Raw genomic sequence first — 21779 nt, forward strand, 5'->3', positions numbered from 1 at the left:
TGTGGTGTGTGGGTTGTGTGTGTGTGGGTGGGTGTGTGTGTGTGGTTGTGTGTGTGTGGGTGGTGGGTGGGTTGTGTGTGTGTGTGTGTGTGGGTTGTGTGTGTGTGTGGGTTGTGTGTGTGTGTGTGTGTGTGGGTTGTGTGTGTGTGTGTGTGGGTGTGTGTGTGTGTGGGTTGTGTGTGTGTGTGTGTGTGGGTGTGTGTGTGGGTTTGTGTGTGTGTGTGTGTGGGGGGGGTGTGTGTGTGGTTGTGTGTGTGTGTGGGTGTGTGTGTTTGTGTGTGTGGGTGTGTGGGTTGTGTGTGTGTGTGTGTGTGTGGGTGTGTGTGTGTGTGTGGTGTGTGTGTGGGTTGTGTGTGTGTGTGTGTGGTTGTGTGTGTGTGTTGTGTGTGGTTGTGTGTGTGGGTTGTGTGTGTGTGGTTGTGTGTGTGTGTGTGTGTGTGTGTGTGGGTTGTGTGTGTGTGTGTGTGGGTGTGTGTGTGTGTGTGTGTGGGTTGTGTGTGTGGGGGTTGTGTGTGTGTGGGTTGTGTGTGTGTGTGTGTGTGTGTGTGTGTGTGTGGGGTGTGTGTGTGGGGTTGTGGTGTGGTGTGGGTGTGTGTGTGTGTGTGGGTTGTGTGTGTGTGTGTGTGTGGGTGTGTGTGTGGGTGTGTGTGTGTGTGTGGGTTGTGTGTGTGTGGGTGTGTGTGTGTGTGTGTGGGTGTGTGTGTGTGTGTGTGGGTTGTGTGTGTGTGTGTGTGTGTGTGTGGGTGTGTGGGGGGTGGTGGTGTAGGTCTGGTTTGCTGGTCCCTGGTTCTTTGGTGGTTTGTTCCTCGGTTTGGTCTCACTGACTGCCGATGGCTGTTTGGAGGAAGGACCCACTGCAGTTGCTGTGGTGCTGATGCCCGGGTACTGAATGCCGGACTCGGTGCGGGGACGCGGGCGGTGGTCCTGGTGATGCCGAGTGGGGGGAGGAGGAGGGGTTTGGGCAGGAGGTGCGGACAGGGTTCTGGCAGTCAGAGAGCTCTGCCTTGTGTCCATGTCTGTGCTCCTCCCGTTCATCGGCGATCTCCACTCTCTCTCTCTCTCTCTCTGTCTGTCTGGGTCTGTCTGTCTGTCTGGGTCTGTCTGTCTGTCTGTGTGTCTGTCTGTCTGGGTCCTCTTGGCCAGAGCCTGGGCTCAGATTACACAGTAACACGTAGCGTCAGAAACCTGAGCCTTTGTCAGGACTTCACTCTCTTTCTCTCTCTCTCTCTCTCTCTCTGTGTGTGTGAGTGAGTGAGTGAGTGAGTGGCGGCGATAGCGGTCCTGTCCCGGACTCCCCCACCGATGTACCCGCACTGACTCCGCTCTCTCTGCCTTCTCAGCGCTGGACATGGATCACAGGTGAGAGGGCACCGACACACACCCGTTGCGATTCCTTGTGTGCATTTGGTGGGTGATGTGCAGTATATTGGTCACTGTCTTGTCTGGTCTCCCCTCTGGCCGTGTTGCTCTGTGTAACATGTTCTCTCTGTGTGTGTTGTGTGTGTGTGTGTGTGTGTGTGTGTTGTGTGTGTGTGTGTGTGTGTAACAGGCGCGGATGCTGCTGTCGGCCGATCGCTCGGATGCTGCTGCTGTTGCTGCTGTGGACCTGGAGTTGCTGCCGACCCACATCCAGCGCTCGGCTCATGGAAGGTAGGGACAAGCTCCCGAGGTCTCCTCTCCCCCCCTCTCCCCCTCTCCCCCCCTCTCCCCTCTGCCCCAGTCAGCAAACACACTGCTAACCCACAGCCACAAGTCTCCTGCACCCCCCCCCCCCCCCCACCACCCACCCACCTCCATCCCAATGCAAATCAAGTGTTAAAAGGATATTAATTTGGTTTACTTACTTATTTTTTTTTTGGGGGGGGGGGGGAGGGAGGGGGATTTGCATCAGTTTTTTTTTGTGTGTGTGTGTGTGTGTCTGTTCCTGCCATTGCTTTTGCAGAGGAGAAAGCAAGTCAGTTGCGTTTGTTGGGGAAAGTCTCGATGGGGCTTTAATGCGTCCAAGTCACCTGTTTTAGTCCAGAGTGGAGTGGAAAGACGAGAGAGGGAGAGAGGGAGGGAGGAAGGAGGAAGGAGAGAGAGAGAGAGAGAGAAGGAGAGAGAGAGAGAGAGGAGAGAGAGAGAGCCAACCCATGAGTATGGAAGTGATTGTGGTGGGATGAGAAAATGGAAACATTTACAGTCAGAGGTGGACTGTTTTTGTCTATTTACTGTGTGCAGGCATAGCGACCAGAAGGAAATCATTCCCCATTAAAAAGCTCCGATTGGAGAGAGGGAGAGGGAGAGAGAGAGAGATTGATGTCTGGTTTCCTCAGGACAGTTACTTACTTACTTACCGAGGGAGGAGTTTCTCACTGCAGTTCAATGCACTCAACTGGTTTGAACAGATCGCGTGAGTCCGCAACTGTGGGGCTTTGCATTGTAATGGGATTTCCCAATTGTAAGTGCATCTCGTCAGTCAATAAGCTGTAACGGCCCAGAGGAATGTCACCCTTAGTTCATAGCTTTTCACTGAACCCTTTACAAGTGTCCTTCCAGAGACCTCAGGTTACACACTTGCACCGAGGCATCTCTGCTGTGGGCAGTGGAGCGTGGCTCTGTGTGCAAAGGGACAGGAATGCACTGAGTTTTGCTGCTCAAATACACCAAAAAAAAAATACACCCAGAGCTTCATCGCCACCCAACTCGTCTTTACAGCAGAAGGCGGAAATTTCGGGGTTAAAACGTTGGGAGGAAGGAATATATTTACTGATGGGGATCAGTTTTAAGTGAAAGTCCTTAGAACTCACTCTAAAACACAGAGGTGCCTATTCGTGATTCTTCCGTTACACACACATACAAAAGTTTTTAGGACTTCAGTCTCTTTCCTGACCTGGACCATCAGAGGTGTGATGGAAATGTATGTGGCAAAAATAGACCTGCGCTCTGAAATATTGCACTGAATCTTTACTGTGAATGAAATCAGTTTATTTACTCAATGCTTTTTTTTCTCCTAATTATTGTGTTTCCACCTGGAATGTGGAAATGCTTCATTCGGGGGCTGATTTGCGGTGTTTCTTAAAGGCATTCCTAACCCGTTAGCATTCCTGCCCACCCACAGGAAGCCTGTTCCCAAAGTAGATCACATCGAGCAGACAACTCCTGGGTCAGAGTGACATCATTTCTGGATATTGTAAGGCGTTTCTATTTCATAACCAGCCCCGCCGCCCTGCACACATACATCTTCTTCATCTGGTTTGGTGAAAGGTGGCACAATTTGACCCACTCCGCCTCCCCCCACCAAACACACACACACTCAACAGCAACCACTTGCATTTACATAGCACCCCTCATGCAGAGTTGCTTCCCAGAGCGCTTGAAAGTGGAGGAGCATGACTCCCATTCAAGCCCACCATTATTCTTGTGACATTTCCTTCTTATGGAGCAAACGTGATAATTGTACAGCACATGTCGATCAAGCAGTTGGATTCCAAAATACAAACAATGGAATAAATATATATATCTATATGTGTATATAGTGCACTATAAGACTGTCAGTCACTGCAGTATTCACTCTGATCCACCTCTCCTAAGCATTGTGAATGTTATTGCTTTTGTTATAGTTGCAGCGGTTTTAAAACTGCTGTAACCATAGCAAAAGTTATGTGTTTTTTAAAACTAACTTTTACAGTTATAAAAGGTAACTGTAAAAGTTACAGATTTTTTTAAAAAAAAACTCTTTGTGGTTGTGGTGCTTTCTAACTGTGGGCATTTGCTTGTTTGGAAGAGTGACAGGATTACTCAGTCCCGTCAGTTACAGATTGAGTTCTGCAGGCCTCAGTTAGTCTTCTAGAAGCTTTCTGAGACTTAGTGCACACATGAGCTATGGTTGATCAATCCCTCTGCTGTCTTTTGAGCCCTTTGCTGACTTTTATGCCCTTAACTTGCAGCAGTATTTCTGCTGATATTCACAGTCACAAACACAGCATTGTGAATGCCCACGATTCTGTACCATGACCTTTCACCTTACAACTAATCCTTTCTCAACGTAAGAGGCAGCTTCTCATTCTAGAAGCAATGTTGAAGAGAGCAACAAAGATGATGAACATAGTGTTAGAGGAATGAGCTATCAGCAGTGATTAGACAAGCAAGGAAGTTCTGTCTCGAAAGGACTTGTCTTTGAGAAGGCTTTATATAAAGATTTTAAATGGGATTGAGAAAGTAAATCCAGACAATACTGTTTGATGCATAGAGGCAGCAAAACAAGAGGACACAGGTTTAGGGTTTCAAAGGGCAATTTCAGGACAGTCACCAGGAAGTATTTTCTTATCCGGAGAGTAACTAAGCATGGAACAGATTAGCAGGAAGTGTAGTTGAGGCCAGGACATTGGATTTATTTAAATAAAGGCTGGCACTGTGATGGTAGGGTGGGTATTCTGGAAGGATGAGATCAAATGGGCTGAATGGAAATATCCAGGAGTGAAATCAGGAGGCAGTTTTTCACAGATTATTGGAAATCTAGAACTCCCTCTCCCAAAAGGCTGTGAATGCTGGATCCATTCACATTTTCAAGACTGAGGTGGATCGATATTTGTTAGGTCAGGGTATTGAGGGATACAGGCCTAGGTGGATAATTGGACTCAAGGTACAGATCAGCCATGATCCTATAGAATAGCAAAACAGGCTTGAGCGGCTGAATTGCCTTCTCCTGTTTCTATGTTTCACATGATCTATTGTGATCATGTGGATCTCAAATTTAATTATAGTGTCTATAAAATTGACACATCATAGTGTTTCACAAAATGGCTGTCAGGTTTAGTAGCTGTATTTGTTAAGAAGCACAGCAGCCATTTTGAGCTCAGCAATATTGACAAACAGCGATGAAGTGAAAGACTAATTTATCTGGAGGTTCATTATCCAGAACACTGGGAGAAATGCATTTTCTCTTTGACTTGTGTCATTTTGTCTTTAACATCCACCTAAAAACAGATAGATGGAATCTTGTTTTAACATCTCATCCAAAGGATGGTACCTATGATAATACAACTCTCCCCCAGGACCTCCACTGAAGCATCAGCCTGGACTATAAGCTCAACTCCAGACATTGTAAAGGATGTAGAGCAAATCTCCAGATAACATGTCTTTACCATTGCTGGTGGGGGGAGGCGGGCAGGCAACTTGTCTATCAGAAAGAGGTATAAAGAAGTGAGCCTTTTCAGGTTGCAGTGCTTCAGAATGTTTGGAGAAAGTTCTTTGAATTACTGCTTATTTCAAAAAGGGACAATTAATCCTTAGTTTATTTTAAAATGTTATGACAGTTCACAGACTGGTAGGGCTGTACATGTTGTTTTCCAGAACATTTGCAGCAATGTCCACAGTGTCTATTGGCACAGTTGTATGTACTAAGATAATGGTGTGACATACCTCAGAATCACGATGTCTTGTTGACAGTGGCCCAGGATAGACCTGGGTGAGGGGCACGGAGGCTACTCTGGCTAGTTTGAGAGTGCAGTTCAGTTGCTATTCCTTAGCACTCTGGGACACTAAACTGCGTGAGAGGCACTATATAAATGCAAGTTGTTGTTGATGTCCTCCTCATCCCTCTGTTGTAATCCAAGAGTGGACAGTCAAAGGATATTGGCTATATCCAGTCAGAGCCAGTAACACTTTACCTGCAGCTAAGATTAGAAAATTACTAAGCTGTCTGGACCTCTTCTGGGATATCTATGAAATAAGCTCCACTTCTGGCATGATCTCCCTTTGAATCATACTATGAATACTTCTAGATAAACAGATCTTTACAACTGATGTTGATCCTTCAGGAATTCCTGTTTATTTCAAATTGTGGAAATATTTGCTAAGACTGGTTAGGCACAAATCAAGTCAATATTTTTGTTAGAAAATGTGAACTTTCCAAAAAATGAATTTACAGTACTTGCATTCGGTGAATATGGTACTGCATATAAGCACTTAATAGAGAAACAACCTCACAAAAGTGATAGACTCAAGGTTCAGAAAGTGACCAATAATGCCTCAAGCCAAAGCTTAGAGCAAAATTCCAGTGTGGATCATGTTTGAAACCAGATAGTAGACATTTCAACACTGGTGCCAGGAAATCTTCATTCATTACTACAAGGAATCTGCAAAGCTTCAGTCAGGTCTGCTTTATTTTAACCTTGAAGGGTGTCTCATACTTTACCTGTACAATAGTAGGGGATTCTGGTCAGCCAATTGATTGACCACCTCTTTATGCTTGGAGCAGAATGAAAATAGCTCTGGTGGTGCTTTGTCAGTGGAAATCTTTTTTTTTGAATTTTTGTCTGAAAATTCTTACTTGAAAGAAACATGTTAAAATCAATTTGTTTTTGTTTAAACAAGAAGTGAGCGGTTCCTCCAAGACCCAATGGTTAAAAGCGCGTGGTGTAACACTAAGCTACGCAGAGCAAAGGGCGTAGGGCTTGACTCCTGGGCTCTGTGGAGTTAGCTGAAGAGAGTCGGGTTGCAGTGCTACATTTTATGCTGCTTTTTGGCATTAAACATCAGAGCAATGCTGAAATCATAGAATCTTACAGCACAAAGAGAGGCCATTTGGCCTATTATGCCTATGCCAGCTCTTTGAAAGAGCTGTCAACTAATCCAACTCACCCGCTCTGACCCCACAGCCCTGCAAATTTTTGCTTTTTAAATAACTATCCAATTCCCTTTTGAAAGCTATTATCAAATCTGCTCTTTCAGGTAGTGCATTCCAGACTGAGAGACAACTCTCTCGGGGTGGGGGGGGGAAATCTCCTCGTCTCCCCTCTGGTTCTTGTGCCAATTATGTTAAATCTGTGTTCTCTGGTTACTGACCCACCTGCCAGAGGAAACAGTTTCTCCTTATCTACTCTGTCAAAACCCCTCATAATTTTGAACACCTGTATTAAATGTTGGTCCTGACATTGAAGAGTTGCTCTTCAGTGGAGCTGCAGTGTTTACGTTCCAAAAGCCTGGTTTTGCAGTTTGACGTTAAGCACACACAAGACCTTTAAAGCAGCTTTTCCCAATTGTCCAGTATCAAAACCATGATATTGTGAGTCTGGGAGATGTGCATAGCCTTTCTCCTTGGTTGTGTTAACATTATTTAGGTAACATTGATCGGAGGTAAAAAATACTTCTGTGTGAAGTGGATGATGCCATTGCTTATACATGCACCGAATACCATTGCATTAATGGGCAGGCAGGAGCATGGTGTTAGATGACAGCCACTCACTGTGAGATCTGAAGTCAGAAAGGATCCAGGTAAACTCACACTGCATTTATCTCATTCTTATCATTGCTGGTTGCCAGGACCAGAAAAAANCTTGTGTAACGAAAAGCAGCATTGATCTTCATGGCTTTGGGCAAGGGAGGGGAAAATTAGCCAGGAGACTGCTCCTGATCAATATCAGTTGTCAGTGGATAGGTGATATAGACTCAGAATCAGTTAGTTTGACTATGTGATACTGGTCACAGTCCAATAGCTACCAACACTCATTCGCTTTCTAGGCTTACACATGAAGAATGGGCAAATGACCAGAGGGTTTCTACCGCATGTAAAACAACATCCAAGTTAGAGTCAACATCTTCCGAAGAGGTGAAGTGCAGAAAAGAGAAAAAAATTGACAATCAACATTGAGATTCCTTTGTCCATTCTGCGATCTAAGATTCAGTGCAACAGTTTGTGCTTTACATGCTGTGCATATGCACAGGAATTAAGTTTCTAGCTTGTGTTGACTCATGAAACTTTGAGTGATGGAGAAATTAAATGTTCTTCCTTCTCTTTATTGCTGAACTTGTGTTTATTGTACTCACAACATGATTACAAAAGGTGAGGGCGCATTAAAGAACAATACATTTGGCTCCTCAGTTTGATGAGCTGTAAATCTCTTCCTGCTTGTGACATTGTTCAAGACTGAGTAGTGGTTTGGCTCAGCAACAATCTTGGAACATACTTTATTGATTTACGAAGGTCTAGGGATTTAGACCCAGTGCTGTTAAATTTGCTGCTTAAAAGCATACATCGAGCTTTGGCGTTGCTGCGTCTCATTGATATTTTTTTTTGAGCCGGTTTTCTGATCTAATATTCTCTCCGCTCACCCTCTTCTGAAATCATTTTAACTCCTTATTACTGTTCATAGAGTAAGTTGCTCTCTGGTATCTTGCCCAAGCAGCCATTATTCATGTGTGAGCCTCAACACAGAGCTAATGTTTGCTTTGAGATGGTCATTCCATGAAATAGGCACTGTATATAAGTGCAAGGTTTTGTTGTATTCCAATGTGGGAGACGTCATAACTGAGCACGATCCTGTCCTCACTTGACTCCTAAACAACCACGCCTTCCAACAAGAGCCTGTGAATAGATACCCAATGACAGAACCCTGTGTTAAGCTTGTGTGTGGTTTTGCTCAGTGCTGTGACAGTGATCATAAAAGTAAAATCCATCACCTGCCTCTGGCCTGACCAACTGGTGTGTTTGACATCTGGAAGAAAAAAAACAATTTATAATTATCAGCCTATTTACTGTAAAGTTGCAAATCATTCATATTCACTTCTGTTCAGTGGAGAAGCTAAGAGTGAGGTCAATTGGCGCAGCCTTACTACTAGTCCAACTGAGATTAAGTAAAGGAGCATAGACCTGGATTCGAACATATAACATTGATATAGCGGGTTCCACATTGGGAGGATGTCTCAAAGTGTGATGACAAGTTTCTCAGACTATAGAGCCTAAAGCAACATTGGTTGGTGTGGTTCCTCATTTAGGTCACCGGGAGAAACTCCAGTTGGTTCTTTAATAGTGCCTTGGGACGTCCTCCCGATGTGAAAGGCGCTCTATAAATGCAATCTTGTTGTTGTAATACTATTAAGAACTGCACCTTTAGTCCAATGGACCCATGTGAACTTTGTCATCGTTGATTTTCATGTTTAAAAAATTCACTGTCACAGTTTCCGCTGCCATGCGTCTGATGTAAAGCTAATTGGGCGAGACATTCCCCTTGGGGTCAGTGGCCTGGCACTGATTCCAGCATGACTCAGCTATGGATGGAGTAAATCTATGGTTTTCACATCAAATCGATTCAGAACTGGCAGGATTAAAGAACCTATGACAAAACAATATTTCAGGGCAATGGTGTGATCAGAGGACTAACATTTTCTACTGTTAATGTGAACCACTTCCATGTTCGCACTGCAGACATGGAAAAATCCATTCAGAGGAGCTTTCTGGGTGGTGGTTGTTGAAAAAGTACTCCTCAGGAAATGCCTTGATGTTGGAAAAATCCCCTCACAGTGGAAACTACGTCTCCAGCAGGAAACTCCTTGTACATCACATTGACCTGTGAAATATCAACTTTAAGACATCTCATATCAGAGCTGAAGTCTTGCAAGTCGGCAAGATATGCATGGGCTGTGTTGGAGATGCAGTTTATTTCACAAGCCCCCAGTAATGCTAACAGTTTACTGCTGTTGTAGCTAAACAGTAAGCAATGTACCACAAATAGCAGGGAGATGAATTCATTGTTTTGGCAAACTTGGATTAGGGAGGAATATTGGTCAGGATACTGGGAGAGCACCATTCTAATCTGGAATTATTTAGGTTATCGATGAGGCCACATATAGAATATCATGTGTAAGTGTGAGCTCTCTGTCCCCTAAATGGTATTGATCAGTTAGAGAAGAGCAACAAGAAAAACACTATGTATTGGTTGATCTCAGTTTATGAGTGGCTAGCAGAGCTAAAAATCCTTTCATTGCTGAAAAGCAGAATTGATAGTAGCTTTCAAAAGGGAATTGGATAGATACTTGAAAAGGAAAGCAATTGCTTGGCTCTGGGGTAAGAGCTGGGCAATGGAACTAGTTTAATAGCTCTTCCAAAGAATCAGCACAGGCACGATGGGCTGAATGGTCTCCTTCTGTGCAGTAAGATTCTATGAAAAGAAGATGGGAGGGAAATGGAAAGACATAAAGCAAGCATTCAAACAGCAGATATGATGAATAGATATAGGTGAACAGATATGAACAGACCATACACTATGTTTGTGCAGAACTGTTGAACACATGATTAAAATTAACAGGCCATAAGGAAGACTTGAAGTTTTATTCTTCCCAGAGTACAACAAAAACAAGATTACATTTGTATAGCGCACTTCACGTTGGGAGGAGTGGATATAGAGAACGCATTCCAAACAAATACAGTTGGTGCTTGGTTCATTGCCTACTTCAGAGAAGAACTGGAGAAATATTTGGCTGGGAATGGAAGTAGACGTTATAAGGATTGGATAGATTGAAATAATCAAGTCCTTCATGCTACATGATGGTGTATGCTGGACGATGTTCTTTGGAAGTTGGCAGGCAAGTAGTGAATAGTTGAAATATGGAGCTGAATAAATATTTTTGCAGTTTCACATTATTTATGTTTGAGAATTAGGTAATATTTCTGCATAACGCTTCTCCCAAGAGATAAGTGGGTGGATGGAGTCCCTGGTAGTGCAGAATGTATGTGGCCTTTAAAAGGAGTGGGATCAATGGACCAAGTGACCTTTTTCATTCTGCCAGTACTCTTACCTCATTGTAGAAATAGCTTTGCCTTTGACTAATTATTTACTTGATAAACGTTTGCTTGCTTACATCAGTGTTTGCTACCTGCACTCATTGCTATCCCCCTCAGGAGCTCAGATTTCAGAATCATCTTTGTGCCTTTGCAACCCCACAATATTATGGTCGCATTACTTAGGAAACACTATAAAATCTATCATTTCATATGCTGAGTTTGGTCTTATTCCAGATGCTGGTGTCCTTAGTATATTAAGCTTTCCATGAACTTAAGAATTGCTAGCCGAAAGAAGACCAAGGTCCATCCAGTTTGCCTTCCAGCATCCTGGAAGTCTCAAACATATATCATGTCCCTAACTACATACTATATCCCAAGATAATAGGAACACAGAATTCTTAACCAAGGATACCATTAGTAATGGGATGGGAGATAGAACATTATCAGTCTTATAAATATGTAGCTACAATATTACTTTCTTACTGCATTTGAACAATGGGAAATGAATCTTTTCAAATGGATTAAGGAGTGTTCCTATACGATTGTTAGGTGTTTGAACATAATCACTGCACTTTAAAGGGAATAACTGAATTATAGAATTGCATCTTAACATGTGGATTACTGGATACACTGCAGAATATCTCTTAATGCTTCCTGTCAGATAAGTGAGATTCTCGATGTGATTTTTTTTTACTGATACTATACAATAAAAATGTCAGTGAAGGTGACATATTGCTGTGGTGCTGCAGTGTTCTGACCGTACAGGTCGGTGATTGCATCTCCCCACGCACACACTGCTGATCTCCCACATTAGAGCGAGGAAGCAACATGTGCTTCTCCTATTCCAGCTGTGACTCCCAGTCCACTGATGTCCTGTCAGATTGTTTGATGGACACGAAAGCTCTTCAAGAATAAGTGCAAATTTCCTGCAGCTGAATATCGGCAAGACGGAAGCCATGTTCTTTGGCTCCCATCAGTGTCTTCTCTCCTTTGTCTGAAATGCTCAACCTCCCCAGGCTGTCCCTCAGACTCACCAAACCCATGCACAACTCAGGTGTCAGGTTCGATCCCCAGTTTTCCTTTCTACCCCACATCTGTTTGCTGACCAGTAACTCTTTTTTTCCACCTCTGTTACATTGCCCGCCTCCATCCATACCTCACAACAAATGTAACCAAAACCCTCATTCACACCTTTGTCACTTCCCGGCTGGACTATTCCAATGCCCTCCTCGCTGGTCTCCCCAGCTCCACCATACATAAAAATTTTAAATCTCCACCGCCTGGATACTCACCCACACAAAACTCTGTACCCCCATAAGACCAGCCCTTACCAGGCTCCACTGGCTCCAAATTACAGAATTTCAAGATCCTCTTACTTGTTTTCAAATCCTTTCATGCCCTCACACCTCCCAATCTATCTGATCTGCTTCCCCCCCCCACTCCCCCACTCGCTGCCTCCGCTCAGCTGGCTCCGCTACACTGTGCCTTCAGCCACTACGCCCTGAAACTTTGGAACTCTCTCCCTCAATCCCTCTGCCTTACCCCCTCCCTCTCCACTTTCAAATCTCGCCTAAATACCTTCCTTTTCAATCGTGCTTACAGTCACACACACACTTGCCCCAGCTCTGTGTCAAACTCCGCTACTGTCAAGCACTCCCAGGACACTATCCCACATGAAGGGCACAGATGAATACAACTTGTTATTGGATGCTTCGCATTGTCTGAGTGGAACGATGAAGTCAGCTCGGCTGAATAGGCGAGATGGAGCATTGGTCTACTTCAGTCTGAAACTGTTATTGGGTCTAATTTGGAATATTGGAATGCAAAAGGGTTAGTAAAAAGGGTCTCAGGCTAGACCTTACCCATCTCCCTTCCCCAATTCCATTCAGATGTCAATCTCAATTTCGACTTCCTGAAGCCAGTTTGTCACCAAAGGTGGTTCTGCCATCCTCAAGGAATTGGCATTGACTGATGCTCCAGAAAGTGGGCCTGAGACACATCGAAGAGACACCACCTCAGGATTCACCAACTACAAATGCTTTAGTAATTCTAGTATATTAGATCCCAATGTTACTAAGTTCAATGTGCTCTTGTACAACTCCCAGTGGCAGGCTGAGCGAGGCGTGAGAGCAGACCTGCCAGACACTGGCATAATAGTTTATAAAACTGGAAGACTCAATTAGAGAAAGAGAAGAAAAGAACTTTAAACAGCGGAATTGTTACTCTCCCTCAACAAAAAATGAAAGTAGATTGCATCAACACAGCGAGTGCTGTCACTAGATCACACCTTGCTAGGAATCAGCCTTTGATTCTGTTACTTCAGCTCTTTTGCAAAACACCACATGTTTGAGCCGTTTACCTAGTCTTTACTAGTGAGCAAACACTGTTTGCTGTTGCCCCCTAGGGCAGAATCTTAGGTCTAATGTTGACCTCAGAGGTGCTGATCTGAACTCACGACTCCCACAGCTTTTGATCTACAGAGCAGATTCTTAAATTGCAAATTTCCAGTTAATTATTAATAATGTGTTTTTTTAAAAAATCGCATTGTGAATTGATCCACTTTTGGCACTTGCTCACTGAAAATGTTATCGATTGTTCCAAAGCTTGCCACCAATGGTGAATTTTAAAGAATTAGACCAGATTGTAATCTTGTTGTGGAGTTTAGCAGCCTAGTCAGCAGCTGAGTTATTCAGTCCTGTACAATTTTGTTCCATGTCAGTGGGGTTATTTAAATCACTGTGTGAATAAGCTTATTGGAATTGTATTTAGGATTGGATGTTAGAAGTTTTTATAAGTTACTAGTTAAAGCGATCCTCCCCTTCCCTTCCCGCCCCCCCCCCCCACATCCGTTAACAATAGTTAAATACTGACTCTCAAGTTTATCCCCTCTCCATGTAACATTCCACAACTGAGTGGGCAGACAGCCCTGAAAGGCGTTGTATTGTGCGTGAGTGTCAGAGTAAAGTCACTTGGATCAGAATATTTTATGAAAAAGCACAATTATAATAAGAAAATAATCCTTGCATTTGATATAATGTCTTATTCATGTTGTTCGAAGCGCTTCACAGGATTTTTACTGTAAAGTATAATAATAATCCTTGCATTTGATTTGGCATTTTTCATGTCTTCTAGCCGTCTCAAAACACTTCACAGAATATACTGTAAAGTGAATTGACTACATATTTTTGCAGTGTCCCACAAACAGTCGTGGATTGAAGTGACCAATTTGTTATTGTTATTCTTGAGGGATTATTATTAGGCATGTGGAGTAAGGAAACTTGCCCAAGGTTTCGCCCTGCCGGGAATTGAACTCAGGTCTCTTGCTTGCGAGGCAAGTGCTCTAAACCACTGAGCTACAGGACTCCTTGAACTCCTAGAATAGTAACTGTGTATTTTAGGTGAACGCAGCAGCCAAATTGTGCACAGACGAAACAAATTGTCTGACCAATAGCCATGAAGTGAATGACCAGTTTTAAGTGGGAGATTGTTGGCCAGGACGCCGGCAGAAACTCTTGTCATTCTCTTGTCAAATAGTGTCATGGGATTTTTAATTTCCAGCTGAACAGGCAGTTGGGACCTGCATTTAATGTATCATCTGAAGGACGGCACATCAGATAATGAAGCATTTCTCCAGCACTGTATTGGAGTTCAGCCTAGTGAGCTCAAAGTCCTGACATGGGATTTGCATCCACAACATTCTGACTCAGACGCAAGAATGCTACCAATTGAGCCAGACTGATGAGATAGCTTGTTGTAGCCATGTTGAAATCTAGCATGAAGAAACATGGGAAACTTTACACAGGAGGGAAGATGTTGCAAAAGCTGAACTGTTCACTGCAGGTCAGACCTGGCACATGTTAGCTTAACCGAAAAAATGTTGTGATCAGAATTACTGTCTAGGCAGCATGCGGTTTATTTATTATACTAAATTCAGCCGAAACCCTCTATCACCACCTCCCACCTCGATTATTTCAATGCCCTCCTCGCCAATCTACACAGCTCCACTATCCACAAGATCCAACTAATTCAGAACTCCTCTGGCCATATACTCACCCGCACTAAACTCTGTACTTTCTCGCACCAGTCCTCACCAGGCTCCACTGGCTCCCTATCAAAGAACAGATCAACTTCAAGATTCTCACATTCATCTACAAATCCCTTCATGCCCTGACACCTCACTACCTCTCCACCTTGCTTACTCCTCACTCCGCCATCCGCCACCTCCACTTAGCTGGCACAGGCCTCCTCCTTTATCCTTCGCTCCACCATTGACGTCCTTGCTTTCGGCTGCCACTATGCCCCAAAACTTTGGAACTCTGTCCCTTGATCCCTACGATTGCCCTCTCCTTCCCCTTTTTCAGATCACACCTAGAAAGCTTCCCGCTGCCCTGCGTGAAGGGCACTATATAAATGCAAGTTGTGTTCTTGTTTTTATTTTATAAAATTTTCAGGCTTTTATTTTAAAAAATCTGATTTTTCAATTTCCAAATACAATCTGAAAACACCCAAGGCAAATTCCGAAATAGGGAGAGTGACTCAGTTCTCTAACTGGAATCCTACGAAGACAGTCGTGAATAGTCGCTAATTTTAAAAATTATGTAAGAGCCAATATGTCATAGAGACTACCCTTTTTCTGAAAGTTTAGGAAAAAAGTAAATTAGTAAGTTTCATTTGCTCTGTTTTCAGATGTCATACACGTAACCACAATTACAGATGGATCACCCGCAGCATCTCAATGTATCTGTATTTTACTAAGGACAGTAAATCAGTACTTACAGGAAAATAACAGGAAAAGAGTTTTGAATCTCTGTAGTATTTGTTGTAGGTGCCTTGCACTAGGCACTGCTGCTGGCTAGTGGGTCTCTCTTTTGTCTCTGTTGCCAAGTTCAAATGGGAAAATGAACAGAAACACAAGAGCTTGCCCATTAATTGATCAGCCATCTGTTTACTGAATAGGCATTCAGCAATTTTTTTTAAACAGCCAATGCTACCATTGGTGAGCATTTCACATTTGGGTCTAATTTACAATATTTTCTGAACTGCATTCCTTAACATGGATTCCAAGTCACACAAATAGAGGCTCCTTGTGATAGCTGGAAGTAGGTCATGTCTACCAGCAGGAATTCTGTTCCGACGTGATTTACTTCAGATTGCCTGTGTTTCAAAGGAACGCTAACTAGATTCCTTATTAAAGAAACCTGTTAAGAAACATTGTGACAGGTGATCAAGCCCCACTTTCTGTTGGTTGAGATTTTGTGGACCCCAAAATGATGTTTAATGGAGCTCTACTACACATTCTGTGCTTCCACTGTACATCAGTGTTTCTCTTCACCCTCGTGCTCTTACTAGAGCTGTCTGACTGCTAAGACGGCATTGACTATCTTGCCATTGGTGACCTCAACATACATACAAAACTAATTTACATTAATATAGTTCCAAGGAATTGAACAGTCTAAAATTTGCAGCCAGGCTGGGAGTAGGGTGAGACGGGGCAAAGATGGCTGAAAGTATGGTCAAAGAGGAAGGTCTTGAGATGGTCGTTGAAGGACCTGAGGGAAGGAGTGATCCTCCTAACGTTAAACTGAGGTCCCAGCTGTGTGTTCAGATGGACGTTAAAGATCCAATGGGATGAAGTTCGACAGAGTGGGGGCGGATATGCTGACAGCCTGTCCGCCAATGGTGGGGCTGCCAGGGCAGGGGACGTGAAGTACAATGTGGGGCAAGGTGGCTACATTGCTGCTCTGTTCACATTCATTGCGATCACCATTTCTAACAACACTTCCAGTGCCTCATCAATGAATCTGCTTTTACCGATCTTTACCAATGTCATTTCCATCCCATCATTCGCAGCTGAAATAAGGGTCTTCTCATTTTGAAAAAGCCAGAGTTGTAACTTTCAGGTGATTGAGCTGTGTGAAATGCACTTCATTCAAAATGCCCCCTTGTTGGTTTCTGTGCTGCACTTCAGGTTAATGAATTTGAACTTTGGGGGCGCATGCAAATTTGTTACCAGCGCTTGGAAAAAGGCGTGCTTTTAATGAACGGAACAAAATAGTCTCTTTGTGTCATGTGGCTGGTGAATGTCATTTTAGAGCAGCTGTAAAGTGCAAACGACACATATCCTTCACTGAGGGCTGGAAAATAAAATGCCTGAGATATTCAAACGGAATTTCTTACAGTTCTGCAAAGCACGAAACAGAACCACTTTGTGAAGTTTTTATTGAGAGCTTCATTATTGTCGTGTGTGCTAGAGATCAACCTCTGTTGCCCAGCTGGTAATGAAATGCCCCAATGTTTGCTGGACTTGAATCGTTTACTGTTAAACTACGTTATGAAATCTCAAAGAAGTCCACGTATGCATCTGTCAGCTGCCTTTGAGGGAAACCTACTGACCAGCTCTCAAATAACAAGCACAGCTGTAGCTTAATGTAAAGTTTGCTGTCCTTCGGCAACATCTACAATTTAAGCTATGTGATTAATTAAAGAGCGTATTACAACAGATCCAAGCCAGCTACAATTGAAACATCTTGAAATCATGAGGCAAAGTACTGTACAAAATCCTCCCTTTTCCACTAGTCATTGCACAAAAGCATTGACCGAACATTAAACCAAGGTGCCATCAATCTGTTTGAGTGGATGTCAAAGATCCCAGGCACTATTCAAAAAGAGAAGAGAGTTTTCCCAGTGTCCTGACCAACAATCTCCCAACAAAATTGCTCACTTGCTTCATGGCTGTTTCTGGGACTTAATGTATTGGCTGCCGTGTTCACCTGCAAAGATTGGGTTGGACCTTCCACTCGGAGCTGGACTAACACATAAAAGTATTCAGTGATGTAGTGGGTCAAGCTGCAGCTGAGTTTGCTTGTGTTGGTCAGAACTGTTTGAGGGAAGATCAAATCGTAGACAGTGTTCCTGCTTCTCATCTCTTTTCAATCCTCTAGCGGTTGTGTGCATTGTGTGGCAGCTGGGTGTGGAGAGGTCAGGCATGACCTGTGACACCCTCTACGCTCAAGTAGCCTACTGATTCCACTGCCAATGCAGTTTCCCCTGAAACTGCACCCCAACAAGAAGAAACTGGGGAGCAGGAGCAGAGAGCCATATGCCAATCAGGAGAGTATTGGAACAAAATTGGATACACTAAATTTAAAACAATGTTGAAAATTTAGAATACAATCTGAGACCTGAAGTTCTTAAGAACTGTGAAAACGGCTGTTGTATAACCAGCCTCAATAGTCAACTGTGACAAAGCAGCTCATTAGCTGTCCGGAAGCAAACATTCCTGCTAATCACTGCCTTAATTCTTCCAATGCCAATCCTGATCTCATTTCAAAATGTGCCTCTTTTGACCGTGCTTTCGGTCATCTTTCCCTGCCTCGCTTCCCTCGGCTCCCACCTCCAGATCGAGTGCCCATCCAACACTGTGAATGGGCTTTGGGACATCCTCTTGATGTGAAAGGAGCTATGTAATTTGTATTTTACTGTATTATGCCCCTGGAAATATGATGTGACCAAATCACTATCCAATAGGAATAACCTTTCATAATTTATCCTTTTGAAAACTTTCAGAATGTTGAAGCCATTTGTTGGATCACCACTTAACTGTTTCTGTTCTAGTTGTCTTTGTCACGTCTTTGAGACATCACAAAGCGCTTCACAGGATTTATTGTAGAGAGTAGTGACTGCAGTTTGTAGCCAAACTACCAACAAGTGCAAAATAATTATAATAATATAATCCTTGCATTTAATATAGCACTTTATGACATCGTTGAGACATCTCAAAGCGCTTTGCAGAATGTACTGTAAAGTGAATTGACTATATATTTGTGGGTGAAACGCAGCAGCCAATTGTGCACAGCTTGTCCCACAAACAGTCGTGGATTGAGTGACAATTGTTTTCATTTTTTTGGAGGGAATATTATCCCCCATCAAGTGATCCGCCATCAACTAACAACCGGGTTCCTACTTCACTGCTTGGTAAACAAAGGTGTGTGGAGTAAGGAAACTTGCCTAAGGTTTGAGCCTGCCCAGAAATCGAACCCGAGTGCTCTCGCTTGAGAGGTGAGTGCTCTAATAACTACTATTCTACAGGAATCCAAGTCTTTTCTGTTTGCACTTTATTTGTAATTTTCATCAAGATGTAGTATTCATCCTCAACTTCAGCTTCCCCGCACTGGGATGCTGTGCAGTCCAGCTCTATCGTGTTATCTCCTGATCGGGTGCCCAGAGGTCTCCTCGCTGTGACTCGCCCTGCTCCACACGGAGCACGTTGCTATTGTCCAAGCTTGCTCAAGCAGCCTTGCCAACTGGTGTAACTTGCGCAAGGTATGTGGCATTGGGATTTATGGTTCACTGGGCTGTAACTCTCCCAATTCTACTGCCAGAGCTAATACATTTAAAAACTTCCTTGGACCAAAAAAAATAGTCATAAAATGTGGTTGAAAGTGGCTATAAATGTAAAATCGCAGTAATTGTTTTCAAAGCCAGTTTGAACCTCGCATATTCCACAGCAAGATATTCCAGCAACAGTGCGTCTGAAAGGGACTATGGGAGTAACATTTGCAGATTGCCATAAATGGTTTAATAAGTAAGTTAATGAACGCTTTCAGGGACATAAAGGACACTTAGCAGTTGGTGCTGTCGCAAGGCACAAAATGAGGTTGGGGGGGAAATTCTACCTGGCTCTAGATTTACCACATTAATGTAGCATTTCAGAACATCCAGAATTTAACAAATTGTTGAATGCAGTTGTTACTTGTATGTCAGTTTCCTACAGATCTTCAAATAAACTTACAGAAAACTGGCCTCAAAATTAAGGTTTTAAAATTTCCCAAATTCTGGATGCTCTGAAATGTTACATAAATAACATCTAGACCAGGTAGAATTTCTCCTCAATATGTGCACTAAATAAAAGATAATCAGAATTTGTAAATCATAGAATGCTACTTCATAGAAGCAGGCCATTTGGCCCATCAAATCTACACTATACCGTATACAAGTCTAATCCCACTCTCCTACTCACTCCCTGTTCCCTGTCCCTATTCCCTTTGTTTCATGCATTTATCTATTTCCATTCCAAAATTGAAAAAGGGAACAAACATGACAAGTTAATTCATTTAACTTGTTGTGTCAAATAAGTTAATGTCCTTTCTTATCCTTCTGCCATGAGGCTCTAATCAAATTAGTGTTCAGGAATGCAATGTTTCTTTTTTCAACTGTATTAGGGTGAGGAATTAGCAGTTACGAACAAGATTTGCTGACAGAGACTTAGAGACAATAGCAGAGAATACTGCCAGCAATCAACAGTACATTCCCAGCTGACTCGCAGGAAACTGGTCAGCATTTCAGAGAAAACCATCAATCCCATGAGCCTGTTGTTACCAGCAGGAATTCCATGTGGTTGTATTCAAGGGTAAAAAATTCCTTAAAGCATTACACACATCATTCTCTAATGCAGTTAGATGTCATTGCCTAATGGAATTTCCACTTGTAAATGCACAGTCAAAGGTGCTATGTATAACACACCATTGAATTTCTACCCAAGAGAGAGACAACCATATTTCAATCAGTTACTACTTATTTTATTTCTGTAACGCACTCTCTATCGTTATCTCTCTCTGATCACTATTGTTTGATAACTAAACTAATTATGTGTCATCATTGCTGCCACAGTTCTTGGTTTATATGAAGCCTTTACAGACAGAGTACATCATCATGAGTTTTAGTGTCCTTCATTCTCCACCTCACCTCCATGATCACTCCAATCCTGAACGTGGTAGCCACACAAACACACAAGCACGGACACACACAGACACACACACAATGCAATCCTAGCCTCAGTGAGTGACCCAGAAGAAAATAATTGTTTTTTTATAGTGAAATATCTCAAAATAATTCTGTCAAATGTAGTGACTTTTGCAAGTGTAGGCAAAGGTGGGTCGTTAGGTGACTGTTGAAGTGACTCTGTGTGTTGAGCACTGTGTGCAGGTAGCACCACTGATGTTACTCTACAAAATAAATAACATCACCACCAACAGCAAATTACATTTGTATAGCGCCTTTCACATCGGGAAGCATTCTTGTGCTTAGAGATCCTCCTCTTTGACTGCGTCTTCGGTCACCCTCCTACCCTCACCCTCCCTGCCTTCCACCCCTCCTGATCCCAACCCTCAGTTCAAGTCCAGATCCCTGACTGTCCAATGCCTTGGGACTGTCCAGTCTCCCAATGTAATTTATTGTTGTAATGTTCAGTCCATAGAAGTGATGTCAGCTAAACTTGTCACACATGTGCAACACACAGGAACAGCGACCTGATGACCCAGAAGTCAGACATTTTTCTGTGCTTAATTTTTTTGGGAGGGTGAAACCCAGAGGGACCCAGAGCATCGCATTACAACAGAGGTGCCAGTATTGGCTTCTGGACCAGAGTTCAGGAGGGGCAAATCAGTCAGGTGACATCTGCTAGGTTTACTAATGCAGACTTCGCTGGGCTGATTCCTTTCGTCGCCAATCGTGCCTTCGCTCACTGGATAGGCTCAGAAATGAGGAGCAGCCATTTGGCCAAGATACTGAGGAGCTGAAACTCTACTTCAGTGAGAAAAGTGAAAAGAAATGGGGGAAATTACTAAATAAAAGCTCTGACTTCAAACAGGAGATTTAACGGAGCAGTAGAAATCTGAGAGTGTTTTGAACGTTTGTAACTAGATCTTTTTTGTTCAGCAATTTGATGTGTTCAGCATAAGATTTAGTGACTTTGAGAGTAATTACACTTTTTAGTCCATTACAGCTTTCAAAACGTACTGTAGACAGTTTGCATCTGGTACAGGGAACGCTCTGACATGGTTGTTGATTCTGTGGGCTGTTGTCCTGTCCTGTGGCAGAGTCTTCAATTCAGTCTTAACTGTCTTCAGTCATGTTTGCGTGAGCACTAATGTGCTAATCAGAAATGTAGATACAACAACAACTTGCATTTAATTGAGTGCTTTACGCGGGCAGTATCTTTGACCACGGAGTCAGGCTGTGCCCTGTGGACCTCAGCTGTACCCAGTGTGATAGCTGCTAGTGATGAGACAAAGATATCAGTACCAGCAAAGGACTGGTATGTGTGACAAGCTCTCTGCTGAGCCATGAGTCGAATGACAAGCTGCACCACCTGCTGAAGGGAGATAGTAATAAACTATTGTCTTCCTTGTGCACTGCCAAGGTGTCAAAGGCCATAATTCTCACTCATTTGGGATTC

General features: G+C 43.2%; 1 protein-coding gene across 4 annotated transcripts in view; it reads left to right on the top strand.

The window, feature by feature from the left end:
- The first annotated feature begins 751 nt into the window (after positions 1 to 751).
- LOC103181551 (collagen alpha-1(XV) chain) overlaps positions 752 to 21779 on the top strand; it is a 166151-nt gene continuing 145123 nt past the window's right edge. For 3 of the 4 annotated variants that reach the window (XM_007898120.2, XM_007898122.2, XM_007898121.2), the window contains exons 1-2: positions 1086 to 1359; positions 1550 to 1650. In XM_007898120.2, the coding sequence (XP_007896311.2) occupies positions 1349 to 1359; positions 1550 to 1650 (112 nt within the window). In that variant the 5' untranslated portion in view covers positions 1086 to 1348. Of the gene's footprint in view, positions 883 to 1085; positions 1360 to 1549; positions 1651 to 21779 lie in introns of those variants that run through there. The other variant, XM_042332513.1, reaches the window with a different exon arrangement.

Source organism: Callorhinchus milii, unplaced genomic scaffold, assembly GCF_018977255.1.
Source record: "Callorhinchus milii isolate IMCB2004 unplaced genomic scaffold, IMCB_Cmil_1.0 Scaffold2, whole genome shotgun sequence".
In the NCBI taxonomy this organism is placed as follows: domain Eukaryota; kingdom Metazoa; phylum Chordata; class Chondrichthyes; order Chimaeriformes; family Callorhinchidae; genus Callorhinchus; species Callorhinchus milii.